Source organism: Desmodus rotundus, chromosome 3 (assembly GCF_022682495.2).
Source record: "Desmodus rotundus isolate HL8 chromosome 3, HLdesRot8A.1, whole genome shotgun sequence".
NCBI classification, from domain to species: domain Eukaryota; kingdom Metazoa; phylum Chordata; class Mammalia; order Chiroptera; family Phyllostomidae; genus Desmodus; species Desmodus rotundus.
The window spans coordinates 161390058-161408761 of NC_071389.1; the positions used below are offsets into that span (position 1 = coordinate 161390058).

At 38.0% G+C, this 18704-nt stretch overlaps 1 protein-coding gene across 1 annotated transcript in view; it reads left to right on the forward strand.

Annotated features, from left to right (window-relative positions):
* SLC2A13 (solute carrier family 2 member 13) overlaps window positions 1-18704 on the forward strand; it is a 280975-nt gene that overhangs the window by 113022 nt on the left and 149249 nt on the right. Inside the window, exon 4 of the mRNA XM_024575883.4 lies at window positions 14577-14685. Within this exon, the coding sequence (XP_024431651.2) occupies window positions 14577-14685 (109 nt within the window). The remainder of the gene's footprint in view (window positions 1-14576; window positions 14686-18704) is intronic.

The window sequence follows — 18704 nt, forward strand, 5'->3', positions numbered from 1 at the left end:
AGAATATTTATGAATAGCACTGTTTGAAAGTGCTGGAAAATATCTTTTTACTATTTTCCTAAAACATTGATAGTAACCTGATGAATAATGGATGGGAATAATTTGTAATAGCTACATACCTCCCTCAAGTAGGACATTTGTTTATATTCCTCCATACCTACGCGACAGTTACATCATATTTCACATAAAGAGCCTATATTTTCAAGTAAATGTTGCTGAAATAGTTTTACTCAACAGAGTCATAGAACCTTGATGTTTTAAGGGACCTCAGATGATAGGATATTCTAGAATATCCCTGAGAAGCATTCAGGTACATGTCGCTTTACTTCCATTTAAACTGTGCATTTCGATGATCTTACACCATGCCAGAATATCATCTAAATAAGCCCTGAACAAGTTGAGTACTGAGAATAGATTTATTTCCACATCTCTGATAATGAATAAAATGTATGCTTTTTATATAGGCACAACCGAACACGTATAGAAACAAATTTTATTTTGTAATTGAATTTTGCAGTACATGGGCCGATTGCATTTTTTAAAGACTAAATAAGCTTCAGCAGTCAGAAAAAGTAGTTGGATGAAAGCATTTCTAAGTAGAAACTCAAATTTCAGTCAGTATTTTAAATAGACACATCCTGACTCCCTTCGCAGATTGCTGTTGACCATATGGTAACTGCAGACATGCCTCAAAATAAAACGGCCATATGTAGACTTTTAAATACTGACCTCATCCCTAGAGAGCCACATTTATCTAGAAGAGCAGCCTAAACCATATCAAATAAAATTATGGTTTATGTCATGTTAGAAGATTACAACAATCTGCTTAATGAAAAGCAATCACACGTTAAAACCAAAAATGCCAAGGAAATAAGGTTAGGTACCCACAGACATCTAACAGCGGGAGCATCAGGAGAAATATCTTTTGAGTTCTCCTTGCCCAGCCATTCTGCACCTTAGGATAACACACAAAAGCAGCATTAAATCCATTCTGTGCTGTGGTCATCAAAATGGATTTAGTGAAAATGTTTAAGGCGTGACCAGTTGGAGTGCTCGACATGTCTCTCTGTTTGTGGCTAGCAGGTGCTGAATGCAAATATTTTCTGTCTGCTGGACATGTTCATCAAATACCAATATTGTTTTTTTCCCGATGTCTACAATATAATTTCTAGAGTAGGACATGTAGAACTCGCTTCTGTTCCCTGCTGCTGATTGTTCTCTTTTGAAACTCTGGCATGTTTTCAGAACTTGTGGACATGTGGACATGTGCCTATGAATTAAAAACATGGGCCCTGGCTGGTGTGGCTCAGTGGACTGAGTGCCAGCCTGTGAACCAAAAGGTTGCTGGTTCAATTCCCAGTTGGGGGCATGTGAGAGACAACTGATCGATATCTCTCACACATCGATGTTTCCTTCCCTTCCCCTCTCTCTAAAAATAAATAAATAAAATCTAAAACAAAACCAACAAAAACATAGAAGAAGAAACAGAACTGCTGTAACAGTTAGAATGAAATGTATTTATATTTTCAGTGATACCTCCTTTTCCTCAACCAAGTAGGAGTGGAGAAGAGGTAAGGGGAGTCGGGAAGTGAAAGTCTGTGAGTAATAAGAGATTCTGTAATGGTGATCGAACTTCAACAGTTTCTCTCTCTCTGTCTATATCCATATCCATATATATATACACACACATACACACTCTGTATACATGCATGCACATACACACATATATGAGTGCATATGACATATTTATGTCACACGTACACACACGTATATACGCACACCTACATCTGTGTGTGGATATTCATGCATGAAAGGAAGATTTTACCCCCTTCATGGATTCCCATCAGTGGTGTGTTATGTTAGCAGATTTGTTTAAACCTGGCTACTCAGGGATATGTTATGGGCCTCACATTAATAAAATAATATTAATCACTCCTAAATGCTATTGGAGACCTTCAGTTTTCCTTTCCTTTCCTTTTGATGTAGTAATATTTTATTGGATTTTGTTCAGGGATGAGTTGTGTTTCAAGTATAGTATAGTATAGGTTGGTCTTAAAATTAAATTGTGATCCTGAAGGAAATTACTCTCATAGATCAAGACCTCTGAAAATTGTACTTTGTCATAAAAGGTTACTGAATTTCTGAACTGATCTTTATAATACATGAATAAACCTAAGCCATGTCCTTTACAAAGCTGAGCTCTTCACTTGTATATCACTGGACATATAAGTAGAAATTTGTGAAAACTTATTTTTGAAATCATATTTTTGGTTTTTGGTAAGTTAGATTACTTCATTCTAAGCCAGATTTGTAAGTAATTTTTAAAGTAATTTAAACTTAGATTTATTAATCTCTCTCCCACCTTTTCTAGTCATCTCATTTTGTTCTTTTCAGTTTTGCTGACAGTAAGAAGTCTTTAACAGAAAAGCCTAAAACTTTATCCCCAATAAAAATGATCAGTTCCTTATGGAGATACAGTAACTTTTTAAAATGAAAACTAATGAACCAGCTTGTTAATGTGCATAAAGTTCCTTTTCAATATTGACTTATTTTGGGTATTGATCTCATGAGGAGGGGATCTTTAGTTAACCACTTTTAGCCATAAAATGTTTTGAGGAAAAAGAAATTAAAGGGGTTGTTGTGGTGCTAGGTTGCAAAGATGCTCTTAGGACATCTTTCTGGAATAAACGAAGCTATATTGGGCCTGTTAACTGGTCTTCCTGTTACCTAAGTTGTATTTGATTTGGGAAATAAAATGATTCTATTTTGTCATTTGTGTTGCACAGTTTATTAATGATTATTTTCTTCTGAAAAATTGTAAATGAAGACAAGAAGGCTAAATGGCATTTCTAATCAAGATGTTTTTCTATAGAATCCAGGTTTTGACTTACGCTTGCTATGTAAATCAACTTTTCCTCTGAGGCCCACAGAACTGACTGGTATCCTTTACCAACTCAAAGCAAGCTCAGCAACCACTGAACTTTCATTGGGAAGACCTTCATTGGGAAGAAAGACCTTCATTGGGAAGATGGGCAGTACAATGCAGCCCTGAGAAGGGAGATTTCTGCTATTATACATGCCATAATGTAGGATATTTTTGGATTGCCACTGTGAACAAAATTGATTCTAGAAGCTATCATCCACCCCGTGGCCTCCAGGATTCTGTGTGCACCATCTCTCCTGCATTTAGTGACCAGACACGTTCATGGAGCCTCCGTGTAGGCCCTGTCCCTTGAGTTCGTGGCGTGGGGAAGGCAGGTCTAAGTCTCGCGTGTCCCAGCACATGGAACAAATGGAAGACACAGTATTGCCCGGTTTATTTCCCAGGGCAGTTCCATTCTGACATCAAGTGTTACTTATTTTAGAAACTGAACCTTTGTAAGTGAAAGATGAGAGTACTGGAAAGTCCATGTTTTGAATCAGACTTTCTTTTCTTGAACTCAGTGCGTTAATTCCTGCCCCATTTTGGAGAACTCGGTACTAAGTTCTAACTCTGTAAAAAGTACTACCTCAGTTCTTTTTATAGAACATTTTTAGTTCTTCCTCAATATTTAATATCTGACACTGATATTATCTAACATGTAGGAGACCATGATTTTCCATCTTTTTTTATTTTTACTTTATTTTGGTGGAGGTAATAAAGATTGGGAGAAGAGAGTTGGGGCAGGAGAACTACTTTGGGATCAGAGAGTACATTTTTAGCCTCATATATATGATTCATTTTTATATTTAGTTCCTGGGTATTTTTGGAATAATTGTGATTTTTCTGAGAAGCATGCTGACATCAAACACAGTCTCTTTCCTTTAAAATGTTATATTTCAAGGTACCACATATGTTTGCAGTAGTCATGCTTCCAGAATCTGGCAGAACAATCGTGTTTGTAGATAGTCTGCCCACCTTACAATCATGAACCATTTCATTTGGCCTGATTTTTATCTTTTTGGTATCTTTATTCACAGTAACTATCATATGTAAAACCAGGTATAGCAAGAAAGAACAGTAGAAAATATATAAATCATGGTCTGATTTCCATCTCTGTTCTCAATGGTACTTATTTGTTGAATACCAGAATCTAAAACAGAAACTTGCTAAGATAATATTATTCAGACATTAATATGAATACATGCTCTTTTAAAGCCAAGCAAGTGATTAATGTTTAGGAGCATGGTTCATATATCTTACAGCATTCCAACATGATAGAGGTATGTGAACACTTAAATTCTCGGGAGTCCACACATGGTCTGAAATGAGGTAGAGGGAAGGGGTAATTCTCATTTATCTGTGGTTGTCTGAATGGTTTAGCAGTACCTGCCGCTGAATTTCGTAGAACTTAGCACCAAGTGCCATTGATCTTAGGAGCTTGTGGTATAGATTTTATTGATTTATCACCTAGTAGTTGATAAGTAATCTGTGTAGGAATGTTCTGTTAATTATTAAAAAATAGATAAGTATAGAATCCATTTATTTTTTATGTTAATGAACCTCCTTGAATTATTTTGTTGAATCTTAAAAATGAAGACTGATTACTTGCTTACGCAGAAGGCAAGCCCATGCAATTTGCTGATGATTTTTAATTTAAAACTTTCAAATTATATTTATCTATGAAGAAATTCTACTAGAGAGCTGATGGATGAAATTATAGCATCGTTTTTTTTTAGTTTTCATATCCATTACCACTTTAATTATCAAAACATACCTGTGAAGTACATGTTATCACATATGGGGTATGCGAGGCTCAGAGGGGCAAAGGAACCTGCCCAAGGTTAGGCAGCTTCAAACATCAGTCTCTCTGATTTGGAGACTCTTGCTGTTGGCGCTATTTACCATTGCTTATGGTTGTATCGCCTCTAGCAGGTACGAGTCATAAATAGTCTTATTTCCCAGTGGGTGGTATGTATTTGTATCACTAAGAATGACAGCTTGTTATGAAAATACCATTAGAATACCATCAGCTTAAGAGTATAAGTCCTTTCATTAAAAAGTTACTTTGTCCAAAGACAATACTAATGTTAAGAATATGAAGAAAATTTCCTCACTTATTTTTTAAAAAGGATGTCTCTCTTTGCTCAAAAAAAGATTCTCTCTGAAGTAGTAATTCTTAATTTCCTTTTTCCCTTCAGCAGTGCACTACAGTGCCACAGCTGCGGGGAAGTTCAGAGATCTCTGGTGTGAGACTTGGAGGCCTAGAGGAATTCACTTACGTAGATGCCTATGATAAACAACACATTTTAGAATTTGGAAAGGATTCTTAATAGTAACAAAACAAGGTTCTTCAAAACAGCATTTTAGTAGCATTAAGCCCTCTCATCATCTCTTCTTAGAAGTAGAAAAAAGGCTTGACTTCGGCAACCTGGAATAGTAATGACCGAATTAACAGTCATTGCACACAGCCTTAATGTGGCACGAGCGCCGTGCCAGCACGCATCTGTAGTCAGCCGGCCCAGCACATCTTAGCAAATTGACGCCTGAGAAGATTTCAGAATGTATTGGCATAAATGCCAGTCTGAAGGAATGATTGAACCACATGCAGCTGAATTTATCAATAGCAGCAACCCATTCTTTCAAACAGTCCATGTGCCAAGCACCAGCTTGTAATCACAAACATCATCTGCTGCATACTGAAGAGGAAAACAGCATGGGTGTGCGCAGGATCCTAGCAGGAGTTTACAATTAATCACAGCATTGTTTAACAACTTGCAGTGTGTTCAGACTGCTTCAATCTTGAGATCTCAGTAACCATTATTTGCTCTGGTGTTTCTCCCTCCTTCCTTTCCTTCCTTCTTTCCTTCTTCGTACTCATTAAACAAATACTTAATGAAGTTCTCCTATTTGCATGACCCTAGGCTAAGAGTACAATGGGAAGCAAAATGATAAAACAGAGATAAAACCTAAGTCATTCACCCCACAAATTCAGCGTGGAGGTTAAATCCAGCACATCAGCTGAATAACGTGCAAAACAAATTAGCCAGCAGTGAGAGCATAAGAGAGGTATAAAAGTGACACTGTGATTCAGATGACAGAATATCTTCTTTTGGGAGCAGGGTTGACCTCATAGAACAGGAACATTATAAGAGACAGAGATGTAAAAATATGAAGCTTCTTTTGATCTATCTGGTAACCCAGAGATGGTTGAAGCATTGCCTATTAGTGGAGAAGTAGCATGAGATAAATCTTGAAAGGTTGTCTGGAGCAGGAATGCGCCCTTCTTAAAATAGGTTCTGGTGGGACTGTCATCAAAGGTTTTGAGCAGGTAAACGAAGTAAATGATCGGTGCTTTAGGAGATAGGTTGGCAGCAGTGTGGAGAGGCTGGGTTGTTCGGATAGAGATTAAAGATGTAGAGATTAAAGATGAGGAGGCCATAAACAGTGCTTTGTTAAGAATATGTATGTATTAGTATTAGTCAGGTTCTCCAAAGAAACGGAATCCATAGGAGAGGCAGGGAGGGAGGGAGATTGATTTCTTCATTCACCTGTCAATCGTGAGGAATGGGCTTGCACGATTATGGAGGCTGAGAAGATGGCATAAACTGGCCTTCTACCTGGAGACCTAGGAGAGCTGGCAGTGCAAGTCCCCCTGTGAAGGTCAGAGAAGACCAATGTCCCAGCTCAAACAGGCAGGCCGAGAGAAAAAACTCCTTTCCTACTCTTGCTCTTGTCTTTTGACCCTCAATGGGGATGATGCCCACCCACTTCGGAGAGGGCAGCCTTCTTCACTCAGTCTGCTGATTCAAATGTTAATCTTATCCAGAAACAGGCTCACAGACACACCCAGAAATGACATTTAACCAAATATCTGGGTACTCTGTAATGCAGTCAGGTTGACACACAAAATTAATGACCGCACATAGTGAAGAGGAGATGGAAGCTTAGAAAGGTTGAATAACAAGCCTAAACCCTCACAGCAGCTAAGCAGTGGAGCTGCAGCTTCATCACTGGTCTGCACAGGCCCCATTTGCCACTCCTGCCTCACTTAGGAGACAGATGTGAGCCCAGCCAGGCAGGGGCAAGCTGGGGAGGCAGAGAAGGTGCAGATGCAAAAACAGGAGAGATGTTTTGACATTTTGTAGAAGTCACGCATGTATACACTAATTTTTATTAAAAATTTGCAACTTACTGGATATGGAAAGTAGGAAAAGAGTGAACAGAAAAGTGCCTTCTATGAACTTTGGTAACACCGGGTAAAGATCAAGTTTGGGAGGAGAAAGCATGGCTTTGGTTTCATATGTTCTTGAGCTGGCACACCCTTTCGGGATGCTTCCCTGCTGCTCAGTCTCATAATGTTTTACATGTTCCTCTGCGAGAGCACTGTAGCTATCAAGTAGCTTGTTTTCTTTCTGTGTGTGACTCTCTCCCCACCCAACAGTGTGAGCTCCTCCAGGGCAGGGCCTCATCTCCTTTCTGTTCCTAATGTGGAGTAGGGTCACAGTCAGTACTTCAGGTATGATACGTGAGCTAGCAAATACTTACTTGGTCAGAGAGGCTGGAGAGAACAATGGAAGTCCAAGGAGGAGGAATGTTCGAATAGGATGTTGTCAGAACATAACTGGGAGACAGCTACAGATGAACAAAGGCTCCTCCGGTAGCAAAAGGCCTGACTCACACACACCCTGCCTGCTTTCCTAATTATTTGCAACCAGCGATCAACTCCCTGGATACAGAAAGGGAGAAAGGGGTAGAGTAAAATGAATGTGTTGAAATAGGTAACTCTGGAATTGGGGCTGAGGATAGTGGCAAATGAGGCCATGAAAAAGAGAAAAAGAAGTGAGAGGTTGAAGTCGGGAAAAACAGATTATGTTTATTCCTGTAGCTTCAAAGTGCTTCAGTTTTGTGTTTTGTTACTCATACTGTTCGTAATTGTTGATTCTTTTATGCCGAGAAAACCCAGCTTATTTAAGTATACATATAAAATTTCCTGACATTTATGGCATGACCAAGAAGTTAGCTCAAGTCCTAGCTCTGCACACTTACTAGTTTGTGATTTGGGAAAGCTGTCTGGCCCTCTGTGCTGCTTTTCCTCATTAACACCAGCTGCTCTTCCTCAGTGCATAAGGCTCTTATGATGATGAAAAATGGTTCATAAGGCATGAAGAGCTATTGAAATATTAGAAAATCTTTTGAGATGTGAGCAGATGCCTAATACGCTTGGTGTTATGGACTGAATGGTTTTGTCTCCCCCAAAAATCATACTTGAAGCTCTCTAATCCCCAAGTGTCGTGGTATTTTGAGATGGAGCCTTTGGGAGGTAATTAGTTTCTATGAGGCTAATGAATGTGGAACCCTCAGGATGGGATTAGTGCCCTTAAAGGGAGAAAACAAATTTCTTTTCCCCTCCTTCTCTTCCTCCTTCCTTCCCTCCCTCTCCCTTTCTGTCTCTCTCTCCTTTTCCTCTCTCCCTTCCTCTTCCCCTTCTCTACTCTCTCCCCCTCCCTCCCTCCCTCCCTCCCTCCCTCCCTCTCCCCTCTTCCTCTCTTTCTCTTGCTCTCCCCCTGCTCCACTCTCTCCCTCTCTCCCTCTCTCCCTCTACTTGTCCACGTGGGAACACACAGTGAGAAGGTGGCCATCAACATACCAGGGAAAGAGCCCCCACCAGGAATCAAATCTGCCAGCACTTGGTCATGGACTTCCCAGCCTCCAGAACGGCCATAAATAAATGTCTGTTGTTCAAGCACCCAGTTTATGGTATTTTGTTATAGCAGCCCAAGCCGACAGGTATTTGGTGAGTGACAAAAAATAAAATTAAGTGACCATCCAACACATGTGTTGATTAGTGCTAGATATCAGGATGTCAAGTTTTCTTGCCTTCGGGGAGGAGGGCAGAAAAATCTCGACATGCTCATTGACCTTTCGCACGCCTCTCTTCCTGAAGACCTGCAGGGTGTGAGAGTGGCCTCCTCTGGCTGCCTTCAGAGACGACCATGGTGTTGGATCCTTGTAGTGCTTGATTATAACCCAGTCGTAGGGCCTCAGGTTGGGGTGCAGGAAGAGTAATACTTGAAGCTGAGCAGTGATTCTCTTGCTCTCATCGAGGGCCCTGCGTTCCCCACAGAGGAATCTTTGTTTATAGCAGAGTTTGGTGTGTGAAGACTGTCAGCAGTGGGGAATCCACCTCCTATAGTTTGCATCTTGTAATTCATGAGTCATAATGTGCTCTACTTTTTCTGCCTTGAGTTTTCTTTAGTACATGGTGAAATCTATGAATAAATGAAACAAAAAAAGAAAGAGGAAAATAAGGGCAAAGAAAACCCTGAAGAAATTCTAAGGGTGCTGCATCCCGGCTGTCCCCACCTAGTAACCTCACAGCCAGTTCCACTGGGCCAGTTTAACCAAGTGTTGTTGCTTCTGATTAGTAATCCCTCTGTGCCCACAATTTAGGTGAAGGTCGTGGTCTTGGAATGTCTGAATTTTCTTCTTATCATCCCTCTGACCATTTCTGCTCTCTTGACATCTTGACATGTGAAGTTTCTTTTTCTTTTTTGTTTTCTTAAGCACCTCTAATTGAGGTATAATGTATTTCCAATAAATGGGACATACAGGATGGGGCAAAAGTAGGTTTACAATTCTGAGTACGTGGAACACAGAGTTTATTCTTGTGTTAGTATTTACTAATTATTGTAATATTTTTCACACAAACAACCGTAAACCTACTTTTGACCCACCGTGTATTTAAAATTTATAATTTGATGTTTTGACATAAGTATGTACGCACCCTGAAACTTTTACCACAATCAAGATGGTGAAGTCACCCGTGCCCTCAAAGCTTTCCTCTGAGCCCCTTTGAGGCTCTTCCTTTCACGAGCAACCATGATCTGCTTTCTGTCAAACTGTTTAGATTGAGAGAGAATTATTAACTATAAATTCAGTATTTTTAATAGTTTACAGGGCTATATTTAGTCTCTTTCTTAAATTAGCTTTGGAAAATCCTGTTTTTTAGGGAATTTGCCTATTACATCTAAGATCTTGAATGTAATGCCATAAAGTTGTTCATAACACTCTTATTATTTTTTTAAATCTAGAATCTAATGATTTCACTTCTCTCATTCATGATATTGGTGATTTGTGTCTTCTCTCTCTTTTTTTTCCCTGAATAATCTGGGCATTAGTTTCCCATGGCTGCTGTAACAAATTACCACACATTTGGTAGCTTCAAATAAGAGAAATTTATTTTCATGGTCTGGTGGCCACAAGTTCAAAATTATTTCACCTAGTTGATATCAAGACGTCAACAAGGCCATACTCCCCTCGGTGGCTCTGGGGACAATCTGTCCGTTGCTTTTTCCAGCTTCTAGTGGTATCCAGCATTCTTTGTCTTATTGCTGCATCTGTCCAGTCTCTGCATTTATAGTCACATTACTTTCTCCTATTCTGTCCTGAATTTCCCTTCCCTCCTATAGGTAACCCCTTATACCTGTGATCCTATTTAGGGCCAATTGGAGTAATCCAGGATAATCATAATCCTTAATTACATCTGCAAAATTCTTTATGTTATCTCAGGTAACATTAATAAATTCCAGGGATTAAGATATATTTTTTTTTGAGTGGCTCAAAGTTTATCATTTTTATTCATGTTTTCAAAGAACCAGCTTTTGTGTCATTGTTATTTTCTCAACTGCCTTCTTACCTGTTTCAATGATTTTCATTCTGATTCCTATTATTATTTTTATCTTTTGCTGTTTTTTTTTTTAATTTCATGTGTTCCCCCTTTTCTGATTTTGTAAGGTGGAAGCCAAGGTCATTGCTATTACAATAATTTTCATCTGTTCTACTTTAGCTTCACTCCACAAATTTTCACATGCTGCATTTTCATATTCTTTCAGTTCAAAATACTTTCTGATTTCTCATTGTTTTACTGACTCATAGAAAAGTATTATTTATTTTCCAACTTGAAGAGAATTTTTCAGTTGTCTTTCAATTATTGATTTATATGTTAATCTTACTATGGTCAGAGAACTTTCCTTTGTATGACTTAATTCCTTTTAAATTAATTGGGATTGATTTTAGACCTCAAAATAAAAGCTATCTTGGTAAATGTTTCAAGACATTTACCACGCATTTACTCTTGAAAAGAATGTGTATTCTGCTCTTGGTCAGTAGAGAGTTGTCTAAATATCAGTTAGGTCAAGTTTGTTGATAGTGTTGTTGAGGTCTTCTGTATCTTTGCTGACTTTTAGCCTACTTTTTCTATTAGTTATGAGAAAGGGGTGATGAAATACATTGTGGGTTTTTACATTTCCCCTTGCAGTTCTGTCAGTTTTTGTTTCCGATGTTTTGAAGCTCCGATTAGGTGCATGGACACTGAGGGTTGTTTTGGCCTCTTGATGAATTAATCACCTTTTTGTCACAGGTTGTACTTTCCTGTCTCTTTGCATGCCTGGTCATTTTTGTTGTACTCAGAGATTGTAACTTTTATCTTACTGTTCAAATCTGTTCTGGGATGCTACTGAATCATTTGCAAGCAGTTGGGTTTTGCTTTTAAGCTATTTGAGGTGGTGCCCACACAATGTTTAATCTAAGACTAAATTTATAACTTTACTGAGGTAACCTCCATGAATACGCTTTCTTGTGGTCTAGGTTTTTCAGTGGTCTCTCCCCTGGATCTCTCTCTTCGGCCCTCTGCCCTGTGAACTCTAGCCACCTTGGCACCCCTGGATTCTGAGCATCTTTTCAACCCAAGGAGACCAACGAGGTCTATCTGATTTCCCCTCCCTCTGTTGCCGCCTGGACATTTTTTCAAGGCATTAAGCTAGGAAAGTTGTAGGTTTCATCTCATTTATTTCCTGAATCTCAGGAGTCCCTGTCCTTTGTTATAAGAACTATTGTTTCACTCATTTTTGCTTGGTGACTCTTATTCCACCTTGGCTGGAAGTGGAAATCAAAAGCTATGATCTTATACAAAGTACGTTCTGGTGCATTTTTCATCGTACCTGGAGAAGCTTCTGCAGGCTCAGCTCCTCCCTCACACACAGGAATGGCTGCGCTTGTGGGACTGCCCTTGCCATCCGGGCCACCAGAGCCCCTGCACACCTGGAAGAGCACTGTGAAAGTTACTTAATAAGAGGTGTTCAGAATGAAGGAAAAGATGAACCCGCTTTGGGTTCTTGCACCTGTTGCTTTATGTTATAGTTTGAGTCTTGCATTTCCAATTTACTTAAGTTATTTAAAGGTTGTAGTTTTTATTGTGCGGGAATTTCTGTGTCTCATAGACACAACTTTTTAATTAAGTATGAAATATTTGTGTACATAGAATGTTTTTAATTACAAAAATCAAAAGAAATGTAATGAGTAGAGCATGACATTTTCAGCTTTTATTTATGAACATTTAGCCAATTAGTGTATTTGACTTTTTTTCTTCCACCTCATAGCTTCTGTGATATAAAGCTTGTTGACGGTTTGCATTTGTTCAGTATTACTGCCTCATAGAGCTAGGCTTATGATTTTAATGAGAGGGAAATCTTTAATTTTGTTTATGTATAATCAGATGTGAAGCTACTGATACTAAATTTATCTATTTTTTAAAAATACAGTCTAATAAAGAACTGGCATTGTTTTAACAGGAAATTCAAAGCAAGAGAGTTCAAACCCACAGTATCAAAAACTGGAAAATAAATTTGATGCTTATACGATAGTTTACCTCTTGATATTTTGGCAAGTCAAACTTAAAGCCTAATTTGTCATAATTTTCTCTTTAATTATTTTGCCCTCTGAAATCAGTATTACCTAGTCTGACCATCAAATCATGGAACAGTTTAACAGTAAAAGTAGATGCAGCTTTTCAAATATTATCATTGATTCCTTGCAGAAGGCCCATTTCTCATCTGTGGAGGCCAATTAAAGCTGAGAAGGGGTTCTGCTTGCTTTTGTTTTGTTGTCAATTGTTTTATACGTTTTCCATGGTACATAAGGTGAATGATAATCTTTTATTTGAATTTTTGGTTTATGGAAATAGGTAGATATTTATAGGACACTGTATTTCTTTTTGTGTGGCTCCTTTGTAGATACCTACATTTACAGATAAGCCTGCTCATCTTTCATATAACTGATTCAGATAATATTTTAGTACCGTCATAGTAAAGCTCTCAAAGTCTACCTATTTCACATAACCTTTCTGATATACTAGATACTAGGTTTTAATACTGCTTCACTTGAATCTAAAGCCATTTGACATTTATAATACTCTCAAGCCCACTTTCTAAATGGGTTATCACTGCTTCTCTGTATGGGTCCTGTCTTACCATTTGGAGACAGAATCATTTGCAGTAAATCAAGTCATCATGAGACTATAATCACACCTATGTACAGATGAATTTTCTCATTCCTGTAATGCTCAGTTCTAATTAATGTGGGCTTGGCATCCCACATTCACTTTTATTGCTGAGAAAACAGCATATTCTATTCCATTTCTGTGAAATGGAAGATTAGATTTCCAAAAGATTCCTGACATGGTAAAACTTCCTTGGATTTTAATTTACTTGTCTTGGCTTAGAAGTTCACTAATGAGAGTTGGCCTGCAGGAAAAATGCCTCTGATTAAGCAGTGAACATCCCAGTGATTTCAGGCCATTCCCTCTAACAGCAGGAATATCATAGTTCCTTGGAGTCGACTCTGGCCTCATAAGGACACTTAAGGCTAAGGTGAAGGTGTAATTGAAGCACTTAGGGGAATAGAAGGGGCACTTAGAGTAATTGTGCCCAGACAGCAGACATCAGCAAGGTCAGTCACCTTACTAAAGCCTCAGTGGCTCATGTCTGCAGCTTTCCGGACTTGATCTGGAATTCTGAGACAGACGCCAGGGCACCTGCCCCATTTCGAAAGCCTGTTTATATCTTGAAATGATCACAGAATGCCACTTGGGGAGCTATTCAAAATCTAGAAATGATATGTTGTTATTATTATATTCTTCTATATAACATATTTATATAATATATAATATTACATTATATATTTTATATAATGTTTATGAATATTTATAAATTATATTACATATAATTTCATTTCTATTATTATTTTTGGTGACTGTTATTAATAATATCCATTATAGCCATAACAGAGTCTGATATCATGATGAAATTTCTTAACTTGAGTAGATTAGAATGAATTTTATAACTTTAGTTGAATGAATTCTGTTCCTTGTTTAATTGTTTTTAATGAATGCCATTTGGGGGGGATGATTAAAGCAATTTGTCAGTGATTTTGTAAGTAGTCCCACACTGAGTGGATTTTAAGCAATAATTAATTGCCAAGGAAGTGGAAAAACAAAGAGTGGTTAATACAGTTTATAGGAATTTAAGGAAGAATAATTTCTGACTCTTACAGTTATATTGGTTTTCCTAGTGTTCATAAATTGCTTTAACTTGAATTCTCTCTTGTTGGTTTTACAGTTTAAACTCAAATATATATGCTCTGTCTGTGAAAAAATACGTTGTACCCAGATTTCTGTAAAAGTATATGTGTTCTGTTTTGAAATTCCTAGACTTGTTGATTTCACAGAAATTTGGGGAAGTTTATCCTAATGGGACAAATTACTGTGGGAAATTAAAATAATAGATGTGTCCTTCTTTTTCTTTCTTTTTTAAAAAAGCTGGACCTGTGATCTGCAGAATGCTGAGTTATCCCCCCACTCGCCGAGCTTTAATTGTGGGTTGTGGCCTACAAATGTTCCAACAGCTCTCAGGCATTAACACCGTCATGTATGTATTTCTTTCTGGCTTTTTACTGAAAAGATTGTGAAGGTATTATTTTTATCTGGGAAAAAGAATAGGACTCATGGTGATTTGTTGTTATTAAATGTGTAGGATTTTCCTTTTGGAAGATACCTGATAATTTTTTTAATCCTATTCATTTATAACTAGAAGGAAGTTTGTTCATTGTAATGTTTGGCTTTAGTTGATTTCCTACAGTTTTTCTTTTATGCCACCTAGTACTTCCTTATATTCTGAACTAATGAATATATCATTTTCATAAGCCATTTCTTGATGCTGGTTACAAGTAAAGAAAAGGAAATCACCTAGCACTGTCAGATTAATGGGCAAACAAAACAACTAATTTATTTCCTTTTGGGATAGTCAGTTACAATGCAATGTGGTAAGAACTTTAATAGAAGTATGTTCATTACAACCAGAGTGCAGTGGACCGGTGATGGCGTGGGAGCAGACAAGTGGAGCAGATGCAGAAGTTCCCTGTTTTCTGGTTTTCAGAGTAGCCCCCACATATTATATGTGTGTTGGGGTGAAGTGGGGATGAATAGGGGGAGGTTCTACAGTGTCTCAGTTATTCAATTTTAAACCCATTTTTGGTGGCCTATTGTGTACTAGATATGTAGCAGTGAATAAAGTAGACATGGCTTTGGCCCGGCAGAGTGTACAGGCTGGTGGAGGAAACATATATTAAATAAACTCACATTTAATATATACTTTCACATTGTGATCAGGGCCATATGGGACTATTCCACTTCTCCACAGAGCAGACCTTTATGGTCCTAGGTTATGGAATGTGGATTGGAGAAAAGTCACGGATTTTGCTGAGAAATTGGTCATAGGGAGAAAAGCTGCTAAGTCTTAGACTCTTTTTTCTCCAACCTGTTTTTTAAAATTATTTCTTAGACAATTACAAACTTTGTAAAATTGAAATTTACCTGGTAAACCATTTGTGTTTGGGACTCTTGATATTTTCCTTTTAAAATTACTTGGGATATGATGAATTATTTTTTGATATTTTGAGAAGAATGAATCTGTTTAAAATGATTATTAAAAGTAATGATTAGGTCCCAATGACTGATTAGATTAAATCAGAAGTTGTTAAGAAGCTGCATTTTAAATACATCCACACCTTTGTTGAATGTGACATTAATCAGGAAGGATCCTTGTTAGACTACAACTTTTGGACGGAATCTTTACTGTTTGGTCCTCTCCTTTGTCTCTGTGACATCTTTCATTTTTCCTCATTTATTAGCTCTGTTAAAGCCTGTCTGCTGGTATGTGCCCAGCATGTTTGTTTGCTGGACGTGGCACACCATGACTGTTCAGAGATGTGCCCACCGTCCTCGGGGCTGAGGGTGCAGAATTGCAACAAGGCCCCCACCACACTTTCAAATAATGCGGTGCAGTCACAGCTATGTAAATATCTAGATTATTAGCCTAACTTCAAGTATGTCCTAATTCTGAAAACCTTTTTCATTTGTTCCACCCTTTTCCAGGCATTTAAACTTAACAATTTTAAAAGCATAGAAAAGAATTTTTTGTTGTATTTTGTGTGTGTGTTCCTATAAAACAGAGCTGCATTAGCTAACTCTCATTGATGGGGAGTAGCTGAGGCCGGTGAAATGATGTGTAGTCCATTTGTATTACCTAGTTTAAAATGTGTTGATAGTAAGCTTTTTAAATTTTAATAAAGCAGTCATTTCTCCAAACCCTCAATCTTTTCACAGTGAGATCAAGTGATGTGAGTATAAGGATACTGATATTCCTTAAGATTTATGATAGTCATTAATGTGTTTTGTTTATCACAAATTATACATGATGCAGGCAATATCATACAGCTTTCTCTTGCATTTGTGTATTTATCCCAGAATGCAGGAAGAATAAAATAAGGTAAATGATAGCTAAGTTTAGGTTGTTTCTATGTGATGCAAAACTGCTAGTCACTTAAATGATATGATACCTCTGCTAAATAACTGCTTATTCGTAGTATACAATTTTAGAATTTACATTTTAAACCCGTCATACGAAGTATAGTTTAATTTCACTATAACAGACTGCACTGATGTCATTATCTGGGTGGAAAATAACTAAACTAGGGCTCTCATATAACGTGTCTTCTGCTTTCTCTAGTCTGTCTCCATGTGTGTGCTCGTGTATGTGTACACATCTTTTTCCATTGTTCTTAGGAGTCAGTAACTACCACCCTAAATTTTGTTTCTTTGAATTTAGAATAATCTCTTCATTGGAGCCTAATAGTTTACTTTTTTTTTTTTTTTTTTTTTTTTGATTAATGCATTATATATATATATATATATATATATATATATATATTATTGTTATGCAATTACAGTTGTATGCCTTTTCTCCCCATCCCTCTACCCGACCCCAGGTGAACCCACCTCCCTCCCCCCTCTCCACCCTCCCCCTTGGTTTTGTCCATGTGTCCTTTATAGTAGTTCCTGTAATACCCTCTTCCCACTATCCCCGCCCCCACCCCCCACCCCCGCCCTGGCTATTGTTAGATTGTTCTTAACTTCAATGTCTCTGGTTATATTTTGTTTGCTTTTTTCTTCTATTGCTTATGTTCCAGTTAAAGGTGAGATCATATGGTACTTGTCCCTCACTTCCTGGCTTATTTCACTTAGCATAATGCTCTCCAGTTTCATCCATGCTGTTGCAAAGGGTATAAGCTCCTTCTTTCTCTCTGCTGCGTAGAATTCCATTGTGTAAATATACCATAGTTTTTGGATCCACTCGTTTGCTGATGGGCACTTCAGTTGCTTCCAGTACTTGGCTATTGTAAATTGTGCTGCTATGAACATTGGGGTGCACAGATTCTTTTGGATTGGTGTTTCAGTGTTCTTAGGGTATAATCCCAGCAGCGGAATTACTGGGTCAAAGGGCAGTTCCATTTTTAGTTTTCTGAGGAAATTCCATATTGTTTTCCACAGTGGCCTCACCAGTCTGCATTCCCACCAACAGTGCACAAGGGTTCCCTTTTCTCCACATCCTCTCCAACATTTGTTTGTGGATTTGTTTATGTTGGCCATTCTGACTGGTGTGAGATGATACCTCATTGTGGTTTTAATTTGCATCTCTCTGATGGCTAGTGATGCTGAGCATCTTTTCATATGTCTCTGGGCCCTCTGTATGTCTTCCTTGGAGAAGTGTCTGTTCAAGTCCTTTGCCCATTTTTTAATTGGGTTGTTTGTCTTCCTGGAGTGGAGTCGAGTGAGTTCTTTATATATTTTGGAGATCAGGCCCTTGTCTGAGGTATCGTTGGCAAATATGTTTTCCCATACTGTTGGTACTCTTTGTAATTTGGTGCTGTTTTCTTTAGCCATGCAGAAGCTTTTTATTTTGATGAGGTCCCATTTGTTTATTCTTTCCTTTATGTCCCTTGCTTTAGGGGATGTGTCTGTGAGGATGTTGCTGCGTGGAATGTCTGAGATTTTCCTGCCAATGTTTTCCTCAAGGACTTTTATGGTGTTACGGCTTATATTTAAGTCTTTTATCCATCTTGAGTTTATTTTCGTGTATGGCGTAAGTTGGTGATCGAGTTTCATTTTTTTGCACGTAGCTGTCCAGATCTCCCAACACCATCTGTTGAAGAGGCTGTTTTTGCTCCATTTTATGCTCCTGCCTCCTTTGTCAAATATTAATTGATCGTATAGACTTGAGTTTATTTCTGGGCTCTCTATTCTGTTCCATTGGTCTATGTGCCTGTTTTTATGCCAATACCAGGCTGTTTTGATTACAGTGGCCTTGTAATACAGTTTGATATCAGGTATTGTGATCCCTCCTGCTTTGTTTTTCTTTCTCAAAATTGCTGCAGCTATTCGAGGTCGTTTATGGTTCCATATGAATTTCTGCAATATTTGTTCTATATCTGTGAAATATGTCATGGGTACTCTAATAGGGATTGCATTGAATCTATAAATTGCTTTGGGTAGTATGGCCATTTTGATAATGTTGATTCTTCCAATCCATGAACATGGTACATGCTTCCA